The following is an 18,311-nucleotide window of genomic DNA, read 5'->3' on the forward strand; positions in this document are numbered from 1 at the left end:
CCCTCGCCCCGTCCTCAGTCCAGGATGGAGGTGGTCTACGAGGGCTGGGTTATCTGTAGCAGCCCCCCCTGCGGGGAGATGAGGGCACGTGAGCCCTGGGCTGATACGGCTGCCTTGTTGCTCAGGACCTCACCCTCCTTGGGGTAGAGGGGGCGCAGCTGGGAACCCTTCCCCTCAGCCAGCTGGCCCTAGCTTCCAGGCGCAACCGCTCCACTGATCTTGCCTCTCTTCTCCCTCTGGGCTCCTCAGCTCTGGCTTCCCCGGCCTTGCTGCTTTCTTAGCTCAGCAGCTTCACTGAGCCGGGAAGGGTCTGCCATCCCACAGCCTCAACTTGGCACCAGGCTCCCACCAGGGGCAGGGACAACGCCTAGGCCTGCAGGGGTGGGAGGCTTTCCACATGCAGGATGCCAGGCTGGCCTCAGAAGGTGTGGTGCTCAGGGGGGACAAACGTGGAAGAAAACCAGAGGTCACAGGTTGGGGAGAGGTTTGGCTCTCGATGAGGAAAGCTGGAGAGGCCTGCGTTTCCCCAGGCCCCAGCCCAGAGGAGCCACTCAGGTGAGGCTCAGGTGAGTGGGGGACAGGTAGGTCCAAAGAGGCATGCGGTTAATAGCAGGGGGGCTGGGTGGAGTGGCCTGATTGGGGCATAGGTGACAGAATTGGGGCCACAATGACCTATGACCTCTGCCAGCTGCACGGGCTGCTGTCCTGAGAAGTGCGGCTGGTAGTTCCCTGCGGGGTGCAAGGGCTCCCAGCCTCGGGGTGGTTGTGTTCCAAGCGACAAGATTTACCCTGGACAGCAGGGACAGTCCCTCCCAGTGTCCCACCAGGAACAGGCTCTGCTCTCCAACTCTCCACGGCCCCCACTTGTGCACTGAAGCAACCCTCCTCAGGTGGGGGCGCCTCAGAAGCCCCCGTTTCTGAAGCTGGCAGGATGGGGACAGGGACTGCGGCACAGTTTTCCAGGGATGAGCAGGTGGCCAGCGAGCAGTAAAGGTTTGCAGCTTCAGATGTCCTGGTCACCCCTCCGGCAGACTGTGGAGGCTCCAGGGCCCCTGGGAGGCCGTGGTTACTGGGAAGAAGAGGCCATCTGCGTGGAGATGAAGGTCTCGATGACACCGTGGCTGGACGGCAGCAGGTGGCCATGGCCGTTGGTGGAGTCGGAGCTCTGGTACAACACCAGGCTGCTGGAGGACGCTGCGGAGGCAGAGGAGGTGGCTGGTGCCCGCCACGCCCGGCCCGGCCCCACACCCCACCGCCACCGTCCCTGAGGGTGTTTGGGGTGGGAAAGGAGCACCCCCACACCCCCTGAGTTTCAGCAGGTTATTAGAACCCCAAAGTCACACCTCAGCTCTCAGGCCTTATTAACCTAGCCCGGCTCCAGGGCCCCCGGGATGTGGCCCCCACAGCCCCAGCCCAGTTTAGCGAGTACGTCAGAGGAGCCCTGGTGAACCGGTGTCGTGGTTTGTTTCATGCGTCAGCTTTGCTTTTTAGTGCCCAGTCATGATCCAAACCCCAGTCCAGACATCGCTGTGTATTTTGCAGATGTGGTTAACACCTACACCAGTTGATGTTGAGTAGAGGAGATGTCCCTTGACAGTGTGGGTGGGCCTCATCCAATCAGTGGAAGCCTCTAGCGCAAAAGCTGAGGCTTCCCAGAGAAGGAGATTGCAGCGGGGCTTCCTGCCCTGCAGCGTTCAGACTTGCAGACCCCACGGTGTATGAACCAATTTCTTAAACACGCGTGTGTGTATCCCTATTGGTTCTGTGTCTCAGGAGAACCCTGACGGATTCACACAGTTACTGAGTGGACATGGAGTTTGGACCCGGGTCTGGGTCCTGGCCCCACCACCTCCAAGCCCCTCTCCTTGAGTGCTTTCTCATCTGGAAAACAGGGATGCTGCTGCCCACCTCATGGGTCGAGCACAGAGCCTGGACCGCGGAGCCCTCAGGGACCGTCCCTGCAGCCTCCAGGACTGGATGGAGGACCCCAAGACTCACACTTAGCAAGTGGCCACCCCGGGTCTCAGAGCCCAGCAGCCTGACTCCACAGTGCCTGCTCATCACCGTGGCGTTGCGCTGCGGGCTGCAGACTCGGGTTCTTGGGGGATGGAAATGCAGGGTTCGGGTGGGACGTGGCAGGCTCTGTGGTTGCTACGGGGGAACATGAGTCCTGACTTCCCAGGAGAAGCCAGAAATGTGTGAAAGCTCTTAATTTTTAAACTGTTGGCAACAGATTTAAAAAACGCTAAACGCTGAGCCAGAGCAGCACGTCCACGAGTCACTTCCGGCGCCCCCAGCAAGCCTTTCCCACGCCTCCTGATTCCACCCTACTTTGGGTTAGCTTCTTCCTCAACCGAGTTAAGGGATGTTCCAGTGAGACAGGCCCGCTTCCTGTGGTTTCACACCCCTCTCGTCTCACTTCAGGGGAGCAACGGTGCCCCCTCGCATGTCCACCCCTCCCCCCACCCACCGCGTCCACCTCCCTCCTCGGCTGTGGGACAGCGAGAAGGGGTGGTGCGGGGCAAGGGGGCTCACCGGTGGGGCTGGCGCTGAGCCGATGGGTGGGCTGCAGCTGCTGGATGGCAGCAGGGTCCTGGCCAGGAATGTGGATGGTGGTGGCCTGAGACACCGGCGTGTGAAGCCCGGACTCGCTGGAGGCCTCAGCATCTGAGGTGAAGACCTGGCGGAAGAGCAGCTCCTGAGCCCCCCGAGATGTGCACTGGGGCAGCGCCCATGGATGGGTGGGGCCGGCCCGGGCCTTACCTGCTTGGTGGGCGTGAGGCTGGCCAGGGCGCTCAAGTTGGTGGTGTCGGTGATGAGCATGGTCTGCGGAAGCAGGCCCGTGTGGGTGTACTGGGCCACCTCGGGCTTGTGACTGTAGAGGGCTGGCCAGGAGGGAGGAGAGAGGAGGGTACAGGCATGGCACCTGGGTCCGCTGGGCTCCTCCCACGAGGGGCCTCAAGGCAGGGGCGTGGGCCTGGTGAGCCCCCCAGTGGGGCAGTGGCCCGCGACTCAGGGCTGATTTCTAAAAACTGGGGGCTCCAGATAGAAGAGATGGGCGCTGTCCCCAACCGCAGGGGCCTGCTCTGCCTGTCTTGTGGGGAGGAGCCTGGGGGAGGCGGGGAGCCCAAGCCCACCCCCACGGTCACCTGGAGGGTGCAGGTGTGGAAGGGACCCAGAGATGCAGGTGCTGATGGGGTACTCGGTCCCGGTCCCGGAGGGAAGGGTCGGCGCCCGGGTGAGGGGGCCGCATCTTATCCCCCACCTCCAGGACGCCCTCACAGTGTAACCCAGCATTTCATCTGCAGTCCCAGCCCCCACAAAACACACAGACACCAGCAGAAAAGCGACACAAATCACCTATGCTCACGTGGACTCAGATAAAAACACAGCCACCCACATGCACACATAAATGGTGCCCTCCACCACACGCACACAGAGGTTCAGGTCCACAAATCCCTCATCCAAGAGTCCAAGTTCCGGAAAAGTCTGAAAACCAACAGGTGTTCATCAGTCTGGTACTAGAGCTCATCTGGTGGGGAAGTCGGGCCCGAGCCTATTAACCCTGCTTCGTGGAATTCTACCTTTGGCTGCAGAAACCATGGTGTTTGATGAAGGGGTGTTGGACCAAGCCTTGCTGGGAGTGTCGTATGTCCTCATGGTGTATGCGCCAGATCACCTTTCTAAAAGCTGAGAGGTACCCATGGCCCCAAGGGCACCCGTGGGTGTGTACACATGACCACATGGATTCACACCCTGAAATGTATTCAGCCCACGGACGTGCCTCTGAGCACCCCCGCAGTCCCCGTCACAGGAGCACTCACACTTCTGTGAGCGTCAGACACACACACAGACCACGGCACCTGCCACGCCGCCCCTTCCCCTGGGTTCCCACCACCCCACCGCCCAGCAGGGGGCCAGGGGTGCTCACCGTGGGGACTCTGCAGCTGGGCCATGGTGGCCATGAAGGGGCTCTGGGCCACGTGGCTTTGCACAGAGGGCATGAGCGGCTGCTGGTAGGAAGGGTGCAGCGGCTGCGAGAACTGGACGGGCTGCAGGGTGGTCAGGTTGCTGCCCATGCTGCTGATGACAGGCACGCTCTGTGCCTGCGTGGAGGTCAGGCCTGGAGCGGTGGGAGGGGCAGGGGTCGGCCAGGCCTCTGGCCACCTCCTCGGCGTCCCCAGGTCCAGCCCAGACCCCCAGGGGCACCTTCCCTCCCCCCTAGATCCCGTGGGTTGGAGGAGGGAACGAGGTAATCCAGAAACAGCCTTGCACTGTGTTAAGGCTCTGGCAAGTGACTCCCCCTCTCTGAGCTGCTAGTTCACTATAAGGGCAGGGAGTGTGTCAAAGAGGGCTCCCTGGTGCCCTGGGGTTCCACGGCAGTGCAAAGGCCCTGGGGCCTAACTCTCGGTATCCCTTCCCCCGCAACTCCCTATCTGTCATATATTGAGCTTCTGCATAATAGTTCTGTGAATAAAGTCTTTCTGAGTTTTAAAAAAAAACTAAAACCTAGAAAATGTCAGTCCCCCTTACACTGCCCTGTTTTCCAGTAGCTGTTTCACCATCTCAGGTACTGTGTAACTTATGTATTACGTTAATCGTCTGCCTCCCCCACTTGGGTGACTGAGTTCTGGGGCTCTTTGGTTCACTTGTGTATCACTGGCGGAGCATGGGGCAGGCACTCAATAAATCTATGAATGAATGAGTCCCAGTGGCTCTCCCCATTCCTGGATTCAGCAGGAACCCCCGTGAGCCCCTCACCTAGACAGACCTCCAGCCCCACCAGCTTACCAATGACCAGGGTGGAGGCTCCCGTGTTGGTGAACGTGGGGCCCAGGGAGGTAGGCTCTCCAGGCCCAATGGCCATGACCCCGGGAAGCGAGGCCATGATGAGATTCTGAGGCTGCTGGCTGAGGCCTGGGGATGTCTGCTCCAAGCTGTGCAGTGCTGTCAGGGTGCTGACCGGGGGCAGGGGGCCCCCAGTGGCTGAGACCTTGGAGGGGAAGCCAGGCTGAGTCAGGGCGGGACCCCACCCTGCCTCCCTGGGGACTGCCCCAGAATCTCCCAGCCAAAGGGAGATGGGGGAGGGCGGGGGGACACTCACCAGCTTGGCCTCTGTGCTCAGCAGACTGTGACTGGGCTCCAGGCCGGTGGGAGACACCTGATGCAGGGGTGCAGACACCGTCACCAAGGGACCGCCGCTGCTGGAGGGCACCTCTGCCCCCTCGCTGGTGGCAGGCTGTCCATAGCGCACGCCTGGAACGGGAGCAGTGTCCAGCCTCAGCGCCCCACTTCCCTGCCCGTGTCCACGGCCCCCAATGCCCCAAACTGTATTGGCTTGCTCGGGCCACTCACACCATCTTTCTCTATGCAGCCAGCAGATTCTGCTGGAGTATCCACTTCCTGCCAGCCCCTGTGCTGGCTGCTTGTTCAACCCCTTGAACACAAGCTTTGTGTTTTATTAGCTCTGTGGCCCCCACTGCCCAGGGCTGCACTGGACATGCAGTTGGTGCTCAGTGAAAGACAACAGAGCCAAACTGAACCGAGGCTAATGAAATTAAACTGCGGCAAACTTGAATAGAATGAATTGGAATTAGTTGAATGAAACTGATCAAGCTGAATCAAACCCGAAATGAGCTGAGATTGATTGAGTCAAACGGGATCAAATCACATTGGACTGAAATTGAACTGAGCGACACGAGATTAACTGAATTTCCTTGAAATACATTTAGTTAAACTGATCAGTTGGGAATGGGACTGGACCAAACTGTATGAAATTTAAATGAAACTCAGATTATAGTGAGTTGAACTGAATTGAGTTGAATTGAACTGAGCTGAAAGGAATTGAGTTGGCTTGATCAGGAATGAATTGCAGTAACCAAAATCCAGTGGGGTTGGAGTGAATGCAGTGGACAGAAGAGAGGGCAGTGGGTGGAGCTGAGTGGTCAGAGGAGTGGAGAGGGGTGGGGTGGATAGGCAGTGTGAATAGAGTTGGAGCCATAATGAGATACTAAGTGGTTTGCGGGGCTGCTGCCCCTGGGGCGGTGCTCCCCAGCTCTTCCACTTACCCCCATACTCGCTTTGCCCACTGCCCAGTCCCCCTGCCCACATGGCACTCACCGTGGACCTTACTGGGGGAGAGGGCGGGCGGGGGCAGGCCAGGGGAGCTGTGGGCAGGCAGCACGGGGCTGGGACCTGGCCCCGGTGGCGGCCCGCTGTACGTGTCCATGGCCAGCTTGTGCCTAAAGGCTTCCTCCTTGCGGCGATTGGCAAACCAGTTGTAGACACGCACCTCTGTGACGAGGTTGGAGCCCAGCCCCTGGGCCTGCGACGGCGACACCCCTCTCTGGATGCACTCCGCCCTGCAGAGATGGGCACGGTGAGCCTCCTGGGGCTGGGGGAGGGCTCTGAGAACCAGGGCTCTACCTGAGCGTCTGCTGCAGCTGACAGACCTGGCTTCTGAGCCCAATCTGCTCTGCGATCTTGAACAAACGGCTTAGCCTTTCTTAAGTCTCTTCATATAGAGTGAGCACAGTAAGTGGAGGGTGAATGAGATGAGCAGACCCACTCAGGGGCGCCTGGGTAGGCGGGGAAGCAGTTCCTAACCATTTTGGCACCAGGGACCGGTTTCGTGAAAGACAATTTTTCCATGGGTTGGGGAGCGGGGAATGGTTTTGGGGTGATTTAAATGCACTACATTTATTGTGCACTCTGTTTCTGCTGGGGCTTCCCTCTGCCTGCAATGCAGGAGACCCAGGTTCAATCCCTAGGTCAGGAAGATCCCCTATAGAAGGGAATGGCTACCATTCCAGTGTTCTTGCCTGGAGAATTCCATGAACAGAGAAGCCTGGCAGGCTACAGTCCTGGGGTCACAAAAAGTCAGACACGACTGAGTGACTAACACTTGTTTCTATTATTATTACATCAGCTCCACATCACATCATCAGGCATTAGATTTGGAGGTTGGGGACCCCTGGGTGGGGGGTGGGTGCCAGAAATAGAGCTAGGTTTCAGGCCCTGAGCAGGAGCTGAGAACTCCTGGGCCAACAGCAGGAGCTCTCAAAACCAGAGGAGACTCCCTCAGGATCCAGAGCCCTCCTTACCTTCCCCAGCCTCTCCCCAACCCAGACCCAACCAGCCCTGCTGACTGCCAACCATTCTACCTGTTGCACTCCTCCACCAGCGCCTCCCGCTCCTCCTTGCTGGGGTTCTTCTGCCTCTCGTAGGCCTGGAACAGGATCTGCTGGGATGCTGGGCCCCATTTGAAACGGTTTCTGCGCCCTTTCTTGGTTGGTAGCTCATCTCCCGCAGGCTCTTCAATCAGCCCACCCTGGCCAGCATGGGTGAACTCTGTGGGCATAGAGAGCCATGAGCAGGACACTGGCCAGTCCTACCTTCCCGAATCAGCCTGAGCATGCCTCTGCTCCTTTCTCATTCCTAAGGTGCCGAGCCAGAGGAGGTTACAGCTCAAACCCCGAAATCACCTAATCCAGTGATGACAAACACACAGTCCACATGTCACTCCTTGCCTCACCTGTGTCCAAGGCAGACATCACTAATCAACCCCTGCACACTTTTCTCCTGGGCCAAGATATAATCTCACAGTCCTCAATACAAGGCTCTAGGTAAGCATCACCTTTTATTCACATTTGACACATATGCCATCCCATTTTACAGATGATGTAACTGAGGGTCAGGGAGGTTAAATATTTTTCCAGGGCCACACAGTAGAGCAGAAACCTGAACTTGTATCTCCTGAGTAGATTCAAGAGTTATTTTCAACATTCTAGACTTGAAAATCAAGCTTAAAGTACAAGTATTAGCCAGGAGAGAAGAGACCCAGCCACTATCTCAGCTGATTCTTTGGTAGGAGGCCAGTTAATGGCACCTCCAAATAAAAGAATAGCTAGCTGCCCTTCAAATAGCAGGGGAAATATATATATATATATATATATATATAGTATATGGCCCATGTATGCACGGGGGTCATCCTTGGTGGCTCAGTGTTCACCATATTCTTGCCTGGGAAGCCCCATGGACAGAGGAGCCTGGAGGGCTACAGTCCATGGGGTCGCAAAAGTTGGACACGGCTGAGTGACTAAACAGCATTAGTATATGCATATAATACCTCTGGAAGGATCTGTATGAGACTAGGAATGCCTGTGGCTGCTTTAGGAGAAGACACCTAATTTTTATTGTAAAATCTTTCTTCTGTTTTTTTTTTAAACTAAGTATGACTATTGCCTTAAAAAAAAAACTGGATAGTTATAAAAGAAACATCAAAAAACATCTTTTTTACACTTAGGCTCAAAAGTGTGGCAGTGCACCAGGGATTCTGTGGGGTATGAAGTTCAGGTGGTAAAACCCACCATGCGCTGAATGAGAACGCTCCTAGCTGTCCCCAGGTTTGCAGCAGAAGGTTCCCTGAGCGTGCACCTCACCTCTGAGCCTTCACTGCTGCTGTTCGTTCTGCCTGGAACACCCTTCCCTGCATCTTCAGGGGTCGAAATTCAACTGACACTTCAAGACTGAGTGGAGAGGTCATGCTCCTCGTGTGACCCCTCCTGATGCCCCTGCCTCCCTGAGGAAGAGGAGCTGCTCCTCTGCAAGTTCAACACTTGGGAACGTTCCCTGTGGTGGTCTGTGCTGGGCCTGGCACATGGTGCGTGTTCCAGAAACGCTGGCTCTCGTTGGCATTATCATATTTTAATTCTTGTCTCACCGAATCATGCGGATTTGTCCTCCGGCTTCCCCTCCGCACGGGACGCCCTTAGAAGGCAGGGACCCCATTCATCCATCTCTCAATGCCCAGGATCAACCCTCTTCCCCTCCCCCAGAGCACCTCCAGCAGAACAGGTGATACACGCTGGTTGAATCCCGCCCCCCCACCCCCACCCCCGACCCCACCTGCTCCTCGCCTTTGTCCCTCTGCCTATCCGAGGAGTGGGGAGGGGGCGAGACTTCCAGTCCCCGCCCTCGAGCTGCAGGGAGTCCCAGGCCCTGCCGGGAAGACAGGGCTGCTGCCGGTCATTACTTACGCTGGGCCACCTCTCGCTGCTTGCGGACGTACCAGGTGTAGAGGGCGGCTCGCTTCTGCGTCTTCATGGGCGTGCCCTTGTTGAGGTGCTGGGACAGGTGCGACTGGTTGAGGCCGGTGGTGTCGACCACCTCCCGCTGCGGGATGTTGTGCTGCTGCAGGTAGGACTTGACCATCTTGGCCACGCGCCACGGGTCCTCCCTGGGGGAAGGATGGTCTGCTGAGCCAGGAGTGGGTGCTGGGAGCCGGGAGGCGGGGATGGTGGATGGAGGCCGGTGTGGAGCCCAGGGGCCTGTGGCCCGACTCAAGGACGGGGAGGTATGGGCGCTCATGTCAGGACACAAGGACATGGGGCAGAGACTCGCAGACACATACACGTGGCAGACGTGTAGACACAGGCCCCAACCAGTCCTGCACACGCACAGGGACAGATAAAGGTTTAGAAACACACAGGGACACACGGACACACATGTGGACTTAAACAGGCTCCCCCAGGAAGCCACACAGTCCCATGGGGAGGATCCTAATCTTTGTGCCTCTGTTAAAGATCCCTCATCGTTCTACCTAGAAATATTATTTGTGACTGTGTCTTATCCACTGACAGACTGTAAACACATGGAGGGCAGGAACTGTCTGGTTCTCAGCACCCAACATAGGCCTGACATAGACTATGCCCTTGGTGACTGCATGAATGAATGAGTGTATGTGTATATGGAGGGATGTATGGATGGATGCATGGATAGGTAATGGGATGGCCAATGGATTGATGGTGGGTGGTGGGTGAGAGGATGGATGGATGGATAAATGGGATGGTTGATGGGTAGATGGTAGATAAATGGACAGATAGGTGGGTATATGGATGGACAGATGGTAGGGTAGATGGGTGGATAAGTGGATAAAAGCATGGATGGATGGATGGATGGATAGGTAATGGGATGATCAATGGATTGATGATGGTGGATGACAAGTGAGAGGATGGCTGATGGATGAAGAAATGTGATGGTTGATGGGTAGATGGTAGATGGGTGGATGAATAGATGGTAAGTTAGATAGATGGATGAGCAGCTGAAAGTGGGATGAATAGGTGGGTGGGTGGGTGGATGTACAGATGAGAGTGATCTACTGGAAAAAATTGGATCTGCCAAGAAGGCAAGAAACATGATTCTCCCACTTGACAGCCAGGGTCACTGAGGCTCAAAGCACTGCGTCACATGTATCTCTTGCTCGAGGTCATGGGGTCAGCCCAGCAGAGTACCACCCCAACTCAAGGGATTTAGTTCTAAGTCAACTTATCTGGCAAATATTACATAGTGTCAAAATGCCTTCTGAAAATCTGCACTAAACCCTAGACGGTGGTGTGGCCAGTCTCCGCACAGCCCTGAGACGGATGGCGAGTTTTTCAACAGAGTCGCAGGGTTATGGGCTGGCATCCCAAGAACTTCTTGTAAGAAGAAATGTACATAGTTCTGTCACTGGAGGGATTCAAGGGACCGGAGGCCACTGTGGCTCAGCCTCCTGTCCACTGCTCACCGTGAGGAACAGAAAGGGTCAGGCTGCCTGTATGATATAAATTCTTCTCTGTCCCTCTCCTGCTCTATCTCAGCCTTCCTCTCTTCCCTTCATCCTCTCTTGAGTTTCTGTTACATCACGTGTCAGATACAACCGTGCTGAGAGAGGCAGAACTGGGATTTGAACCCAGGTCTGTGAGATCCCAAGCCTGTGTTCCTACCACCTGGTCGCAGCGGTTTGCTTTTAGAAACCAGAGGCTTCCAGTACTGGCACGTGTGACGAATGGCGTGTGCGGGAGGTGACATTTTGCCAAAGATTGGAAACAACCTAATAAACGTCCAGCAAAAGGACACTGATCAACCCCATCGTGGTGCCTCCCTCCAGTGCAGCCATAGAAACCCACTGAGAAAGCGCTGCGTAAGCCCAGCTGGGACAATTTGTCTGGCACATCTGCTGAGTGGGGCCTTCCCTGATGGTCCAGTGGTAAAGGACCCACCTGCCAACACAGGAGACACAGGTTTGATCCCTGGTCCTGGAAGGTCCCACGTGCCTCAGGGCAATCGAGCCCATCTGGCACGACTACTGAGCCTGTGCTCCCGAGCCCCGGTGCCCCAGCTGCTGAAGCCCACGTGCCCTGGAGCCCGAGCTCCCCAACAAGAGCCGCCACCACTCTAAGCCCACACACTGCAGCTAGAGAGGCGCCCCCACTCGTTGCAACTAGAGAAAAGCCCACACAGCCACAAAGACCCAGCACAGTCAAAAAATAAACAAAGCTATATATTAAAAAAAATAAACGAAGATGAAATTTAAAGTGGGACAGGGACTTCCCTGGTGGTCCAGGGGTTAAGACACTGCTCCCTAGGCAAGGGGCCCAGGTCAGGGAACTAGATCCTATGTGCCTCTGCTAAGAGCCCGCATGAGGCAACAAAGCTCTTGCATGCCGCAGGTAAGACCCGGTACAGGCAAATTTAAAAAAAAATTTTTTAAGTGGGATAAAAAGAAGATTTCTACATATTTGCTTGTGTTCACGTGAAATACCGGAAGGATACAGAATTAACTGGAGACACTGCTTTGATGCTAGGGACAGGGCGGGGCGGGGGGCTTTTCTCGGTTACTCCTCTGCGCTTTGTAAATTATATGATACAGGATCATGTATCACAGATAGCAATATCATATGTTGATAATATACTACATAGATCATGTTTAAAACTGAATTGTGAAAAAATCTAAAAGCAAATTAACCCCGCCCCCAGCACTCTAAAGCCCATCCCGCACTACCTTCTCCCCGGCCCTTCTCTTTCCTCCAAGAACCAGTCTCACCTGCCCCCCTGACGGTGACTTTCTGAGACACAAGGGCACAGAGACCTTCATCCTCATTGGCCCTCTGACTTCCTCCTTTTTTATCAGCAGTTCCCATACAGGAAGGGAAGATAGGGACAGACGCAGTTGAAACAATCAGCAGTCAGTTCAGCTAAGTCCCCTTCGTGTAAACACGGTAGCCAGGAGAATGCACGTTTTTGAGTATTCACAGGGAGCCGGGCACTGTGCTAAGGGCTGGTCATTTAAAGCTTAACCCTAGGAGGTAGGTGCTACTTGTCCGCTCATTTCACAGGTGAGAAAACTGAGGCTCAGAGAGGTGCATACTTGTCCAAGGGGACCTCACTGGGACTCAGGACTATTTGGCTTTGCCTGAACCCCTGACATCTGCCTGAGCCCTGTCTCCCTGCTTTCAGGGGCCCTTAGAAGCCTCTCTTCCCCACCACCCACCCCACCCCCCCACCGGCTCCCCAGATGCCAGTCAGTCCTGGGAGGGAAGGGCAGGACAAAGTCCAGCCTTGCACTCCACGGCAAACATGTTTATCTGATTCCGGGGCTGGGCTGCCCATGGCCTCCCTCCTCCCCCAGCTGCAGTCATCCCCCTCCTGAGAGAGAGGTCCTCCCTCCCTCCATCTCTTCTCCAGAGAGAAGGAGCCCTGTCTTCCTTCAGCAGTGCCTCTCCGGGCTCAAACTAAAGATCTGCTGTCTCTCCCTGTCCATCTGACCCTATGTAGCTCTGTCTGCCTGTCATTGTTTCACACACTTTCTCTTTCTCTCTGTTTTCTGCTTTCTCCGCCTCCATGAAACACGCACACACACAGAGTCTCCAAGAACATGGCTCTTTTCAGGACATTTTCCCCAAGGCAGAATTAGGAGGCCAGGTCTCCAGGCATCTCCTGCTTTCACTCTGATGGGTTTGAGTCAAACCAATCCCCAGTTCGAATCCCACCACTGTGGTCTCACACCCATCGTGTACATGCCTCTCATCTGCCCTGTAACAGGATGACAGATCACTCCTGCCTCCCAGTTGTTTGTTGGGAGAACTGGCTGAGTTTCTAGGAGGGGTGAAACTCATCACTAGAGTTTGATGATGAGGTCAGGGTCAGGCACACAGTAAGTGCTCAGTAAGTGGAATGGTATTGTTACCACCACCACCTCCATCATCACCATCCACAACCTAGTCCTGGGGCCTCCCAGCCCCACGGCGGATGGAAGAGGGCTCAGGTGGAGATCTGCCCATATCTCCCTCCTCCCACCTCCTGCCGGTTCTGGAGTCCCTTAGAGGTTTGAGATTTTGGGCCTCTTGCTCACGGGCCCATGGGATTTTGGTGGGTCCAAGGTTGCAGAGCTGGGAGACCAGCCTGAAGGGCCATTTATCTGGAGGGGAGCCGAGTTCTCAGCGTGAACCCCAGCTCTACCACTCACTCTCCAGGTGGCTCTGGGAAGTTGCTTAGCCTCCATGTGCCTCAGTTTCCTCAACCGTGATAGGGGCCTAATAATATTTCATAGGTTATCAGGAGGAGAAAATGAGTTTTATGCATTTGTAAGCCCTTCATAAGCCCTAGGGGACTTCCCAGGTGGCTCAGTGGTAGGGAACCTGCCTGCCAATGCAGGAGACACAGGTTCGATCCCTGGGTCGGGAAGATCCTCTGGAGGAGGAAATGGCAGCCCACTCCAGTATTCTTGCCTGGGAAATCCCATGGACAGAGGAGGCTGGCGGACTACAGCCCATAGGATCTCAGAGTCGGACACGACTTAGTGACTGAGCCTGCACGTACGCATGAGCCATAGAGCACTGCGTGGAAGTCAGTCAGTGGTTAACAGTGAGACTGACGGGGGAGGGTAAAGAGGGGGATGAACGTGTCAAAGACGGGCATGCGGCCTCAGGGCGCTATGTCAAGTGTGGAGGACTTGGGTCCAAGCCCTGGCCTTACTACTTTGTAAGACTACCTCGGGCAGGTCACTTTGCCTCTCTGAGCCACAGTTTGCTCATCTGTAAAATGGGACCACTGATAATAGCAGTCATTTGTTGCACTTACATGCTGTTTAACCCTGTGGGTAAGCGTTATGATCAGCTCTGCCTTGCAGAGAACACTGTGGCTCAGAAAACTGAAACAGCCTGCCCCAGCCGAGCTGGGGATCAAGTCCAGGCAGGCTGGCCTCAGTCAGGGGTGTCAGATTGGCCCACCTCAGCCTCTGTCTTCCTGCATCTCCGGGCCTTGGTACTGCCCGATGGAGAGGACCAGAGACCCTCGAGTTTGAGCCGCTCAGGGATAGGAGGGCCTAGGAGGACACTCAGGAAGGAGCCCTGGGACAGGCTCCTCCCTTGGCCATAGCAGCAGATGTCCCCAGGGCTCAGAGAAACCTAGTTGTCACTCATTCATTCATGAAGAGTGTCAGCTACTGGGCTGGAGATCAGGGGTCTGAGTGGTGAACACAGCTCTGGAAGGGCTTTGGTAGTCACAGCCCGAGACAGAAAACAGATAAATAAGATGATCATAAGTAATGATACATTTCAGGAGAAAGTCAACAAAAACAGGGGAAGAGAGAGTGATGATGCTGGGACCTACCTTTAGATGGGGTGATCAGGGAGGGCCTCCCGGACGGGGTGATATTGGAGCAAAAGGGGGAAGGAATTGGTCATGGGAAGATCTGGAAAGAAGGTTCCAGGGAGAAGATACAGCATGTGCAAAGGTCCTGAGGTGGGAATCAGTGAAGTCTGTGTAGTGTTAAGTGGAGGACAGTGGTGGCAGGGGGAGAGGTACCTGAGGAAGAGGTCAGGGAACCAGGGTGGGTGGGGAGTGTGAATTTTACTCATTGTCCAGGTCAGGAAAACCAAGGCAGGATGAGAAGAGACATGTCCAAGGTAACACTGGGTCACACCTGGCTTCCTGGGGAAGTTCTACCCCTTCGCCATCCTTTCCAGCCTCAACTTCCCCCACCACCCAGGGCGGTCATGGGGGTCCCCCACCCCTCTGCAGCCTGTGTCCTGAGGCCCAAGGCCCCACTTTCCCCCCTCGGGGCGTTTTCAGATCCCTTTTGTTACCTGAACAATAAGTAACCCAGGTAGTTAGTTATAAACTCCGCAGGAACAAGGAGCTGGTTGATAATTTATAGCAACATCTCAAATTTAAATGGAAAGTAAATAGCATGCTGTTAGCATTAAAGAAAACCCAATCGGGGCGGGAGGCAAGCACTCCAGCTTCCTCGCAGCTTGGGGCACCTCGCTCTCTACCCAGCCCCTTCTTCCAGCTGCATGTCAGACCCGGGCCCCTCCTGGCTCCTCTGCGCCACTCTGCTTCTCCAGGTCTCTGTCTCCATCTCCCGAGACGCACCCCCCACCCCCTATCTCTTCCTTCTTGTCTCCCCTCTCTCCCTCCACCTCCAGGTCTCTGCTGGTCCCCAGGGAGCACTTTGACCCCTGCTTCCCGCTCGCGTGCTGTGGATCAAGACTTCCCGTCCACCCACCATCCCACGGAAGGGGGTACTGGTCAAGAGGCCCCACCCAGCCAGGTAAGGCCTTTGCTACCCCACTTGCCCCCTACTCCCCCCTGAAAGCCCCCAGGCGCATCTGGGGCCCTGAGCAGTTCTGGCCCAGCCCCACCCTGTCCGGTTGCCCTCTCCCTGGGTCTGGTGATGCCTGACTCTATGCCCCTCCCCTGCAGCCCGGCAGGGCCCTTTGCCCTCCTCCTCCTACCAACTCAGGGGGCCCTGGCTGCTCTCCTGCCCCCTCCCCGGCCCTCAGAAGGCCTGGCAGGCCCTAAGGGCTCCCTGAGGGATGAATCCCACCCTCCCCCACCCCAGGCTGAGATCCGGACCTTGGACAGAAAAGAGATAGTCTTTGGGAACTCTTCCTCAGCAACCCATCCCCCCCCAGTCACCCCAAGTCGCCCCCAGCTCCGACCCTGGTCCTGGCGATCGAGGGCACCCAAGAGAGGGACATGGAGCCCCAGCTGGGTGGCCTTAGTCCAGCTCCTTCCCCTCTCTGAGCCCCAGTTTCCTTTCCTCATCCTTATCTGTATGTAGCTTTCTCCAGAGTTCATCTCAACATTGCCCAAAATGACACCTGTGAAACCTCAGCCCGGCACCCCTCCCGGGGCTGTTAGGAGGCAGGTTACAGAGCCTCGGAGTGGGGGGGGACTGTCCCTACAGCCCCCAGGCTCCCCTTCCGTCACCCCCAACCTCCCCCACCCCCGCCTGGGGGGGAAGTCAGAGTTGGCTCAGGCCTCCCCAGGCCACCAGCCCTACAAGTTAATGATCACAGGCCTTATCAGAGCCTTTTGCCATTTATAAATTTATAAAACAAAAGAGAAATAATAAAACTCGTGGGTAATTAGTAACCAGCTCAGCTTTGCTGAGGAGAGGGGAGCAGAGGGCTCAGACCCACCCCGTCCTCCGGGAGATGGGTAAAGTCACCCTGTGGGTGGGGGTATGGAGCGGGGAGGCTTCTAGCTGTACCTGCGGGTGATGGGGGGGCCTGAGGCTGTGCTGGAAAGGGGAGCAGCTCCCCTCCTGAGGCTCCATTTCCAGCAGGTAAGAAAGACCTGGGTTCTCCTGGCTGAAAGCTTGAGTTCTGGGGAGACCAAGGGGACCCCCCAAAACCCCAGCCAGGGGTGTGCCCTGATGCTTAGCAGGGAAGTTAGGATTGGGGGACTAGAAATGTGCCTGATAGCTAAAACTTCCCACCACCAGCCCTTTCCCGGTTCTCTCCCCGGGTACTCAAATTGTGGATTCTCTGCTTGCTCCCATCTTGGGGTTTCCCTGTGGGGCATGCCCCACTTCCCAAGCTCTGGGCTGGAAGCCTTGGCTCATGGGGACAGGACCCTGCAGAGGGCCAGATCGGGCGCTGGAGACTCCAACCTCCAAGCCAGAACCCCCCTCCTACCACCTCCAACCTCTAACGGACCCTGTCCCCGTCGCGACAACCAGGTTATAGCCCATGGGACTCTGGACTGGGAAGGGCTGGGCAGAAGCCGAGGGTGAGTCCCCCTCTCGGGGCTCCTTGGGGGCGGGGGACAAGGGAGGGGTCCTTACTGCAGCAGGGTCTCCACCACGGCCTTCTGGTGGGCCGCCTCCTCCGGGCTGAGGCTCTCCAGCTCCTTGAGGATGGGTGGCGTGAAGTCGTCTCCATCGTCATCCGTCTCGTCCTCCGAGCCCCTGGCCTCCCCCAGCCCATTGGGCAGCTCGGCCAGCTCCCCTCGGCCGCCGCCACTGCCGCAGGACTCCCCCTTGTCCAGGGGGCCATCTCCAGCCAGCAGGTAGGGCCCAGGCTCACCCAGCGCCTGGATCAGCGCCTCTTTGCTCAGGCCTGACTCTAGCAGGGCCGCCAGGAGCTCCGTCTGCAGCTGGCTCAGTTTAGAAACCATGGCTCCACTAGCTCCGGGCCACGCGGCCCGGGGCCACCAAGCCGGCCGCCTCCCCCCCGACCGCGTGGGCTGGCTCCGTGCTGGCCGGGCCGCAGGCAGGCCCCAGCCAGGCTCCTTGCACCCGCTGCCCCCCCCAAACCCCACTAGCCAAGCCCTGTGGGCACCCCCAACCCCCAACCCTGGCCCCAGTGGCCAGTGAATCAGGGCCCCTGCCCGCTCTGTTTACATTGGAGCTGGGGAAATTCTCCAAGGTTCATATTTATCCGTGCGCTTAGCGAAGGGACTGAACTTTGGACTTCACCCTGCGCGGTGCAGGCCTCATGGCAGAGCAGAGTGGTAGAGCCGCGGCCTTCCACGGGAATGGGCAGAGTGGAGGGCGGGGGAGGCGGCGATGGGGGGCCACACAGCTGGGGCGCAAGGAGCTGGGAACCGGGGAGTCCTCCGGGTGACCAGCATCCGGTCCCACCCCCTCAGGACCTCGCAGTGGGTCAGGCTGGAGCCAGAGAACCAAACAGCAGGTTCCCCTTGGGGACAGAAGCAGCAAGGATTTCCAGGCCGCTGGGCTAACTCTCCTCAAGGGCAGGGGATGGTCACATCCATTTGGGGACGCTCCCCACAGCCAGCCCGGGCACCAGGCCTTCCCAGGAGGAAAAACGCATTGACTCACGTCTGCTGTGGACCGGGTCTGTAACTCACTTCATTACCTCCGTGAAGCCCCCTGACAGCTGTGAGTGGGCACAGGGATTATGCCCATTTTACAGAGGAGGAAACTGAGGTTCTGTGAGGGTAAGCAACTCACCCAAAGTCATGCAGCTAGCAGGGACAGGACCTGCAAGGGGGAAGCAGGGTGAGGCTACTCAAGTTCTTGACTCAGGCACAAATTTTAAGGGGATGATGGAAGAACTCAGTAAATCTAGATAAAATAATAGTTTATATAAAGATATTAAAAATTCTAAATTAATGCAAACCTTAAAAGAATTTAAAAGACATGTCCACACAAAAGCCTGCACATGAATGTTCACAGCAGAATAATTCTCCATAGCCAAAAAATCAAAAAATCATAAATCCATCAGTGAAAGAAT

At 56.5% G+C, this 18,311-nt stretch overlaps 1 protein-coding gene across 1 annotated transcript; it reads right to left on the reverse strand.

The window, feature by feature from the left end:
- Positions 1–111: 111 nt before the first annotated feature.
- HNF1A (HNF1 homeobox A) lies at positions 112–17,707 on the reverse strand. The gene is made up of 10 exons (XM_065904267.1): positions 16,898–17,707; positions 9,039–9,238; positions 7,164–7,350; positions 6,121–6,362; positions 5,105–5,256; positions 4,792–4,993; positions 3,932–4,123; positions 2,764–2,885; positions 2,536–2,680; positions 112–1,194 (listed from the first exon to the last, which is right to left on the reverse strand). The coding sequence occupies exons 1-10, from the start codon at positions 17,227–17,229 to the stop codon at positions 1,067–1,069; spliced, it is 1,902 nt and encodes a 633-aa protein (XP_065760339.1). The 5' UTR covers positions 17,230–17,707; the 3' UTR covers positions 112–1,066.
- Between the last annotated feature and the right edge of the window lie 604 nt (positions 17,708–18,311).

The sequence above is a fragment of the Muntiacus reevesi genome, chromosome 13 (genome assembly GCF_963930625.1).
Source record: "Muntiacus reevesi chromosome 13, mMunRee1.1, whole genome shotgun sequence".
Classification (NCBI taxonomy): domain Eukaryota; kingdom Metazoa; phylum Chordata; class Mammalia; order Artiodactyla; family Cervidae; genus Muntiacus; species Muntiacus reevesi.

What these genes read in the sequence shown, in the direction of transcription:
- HNF1A (XM_065904267.1), bottom strand. Translation starts at nt 17,229, where the DNA reads ATGGTTTCTAAACTGAGCCAGCTGCAGACGGAGCTCCTGGCGGCCCTG. An exon ending in GTGGTGGAGACCCTGCTGCA is followed by an intron (nt 9,239 to 16,897) that starts GTAAGGACCCCT and finishes TCCTTCCCCCAG; the next exon opens with GGAGGACCCGTGGCGCGTGG. An exon ending in GCCTCACGCCCACCAAGCAG is followed by an intron (nt 2,681 to 2,763) that starts GTAAGGCCCGGG and finishes CTCTTCCGCCAG; the next exon opens with GTCTTCACCTCAGATGCTGA.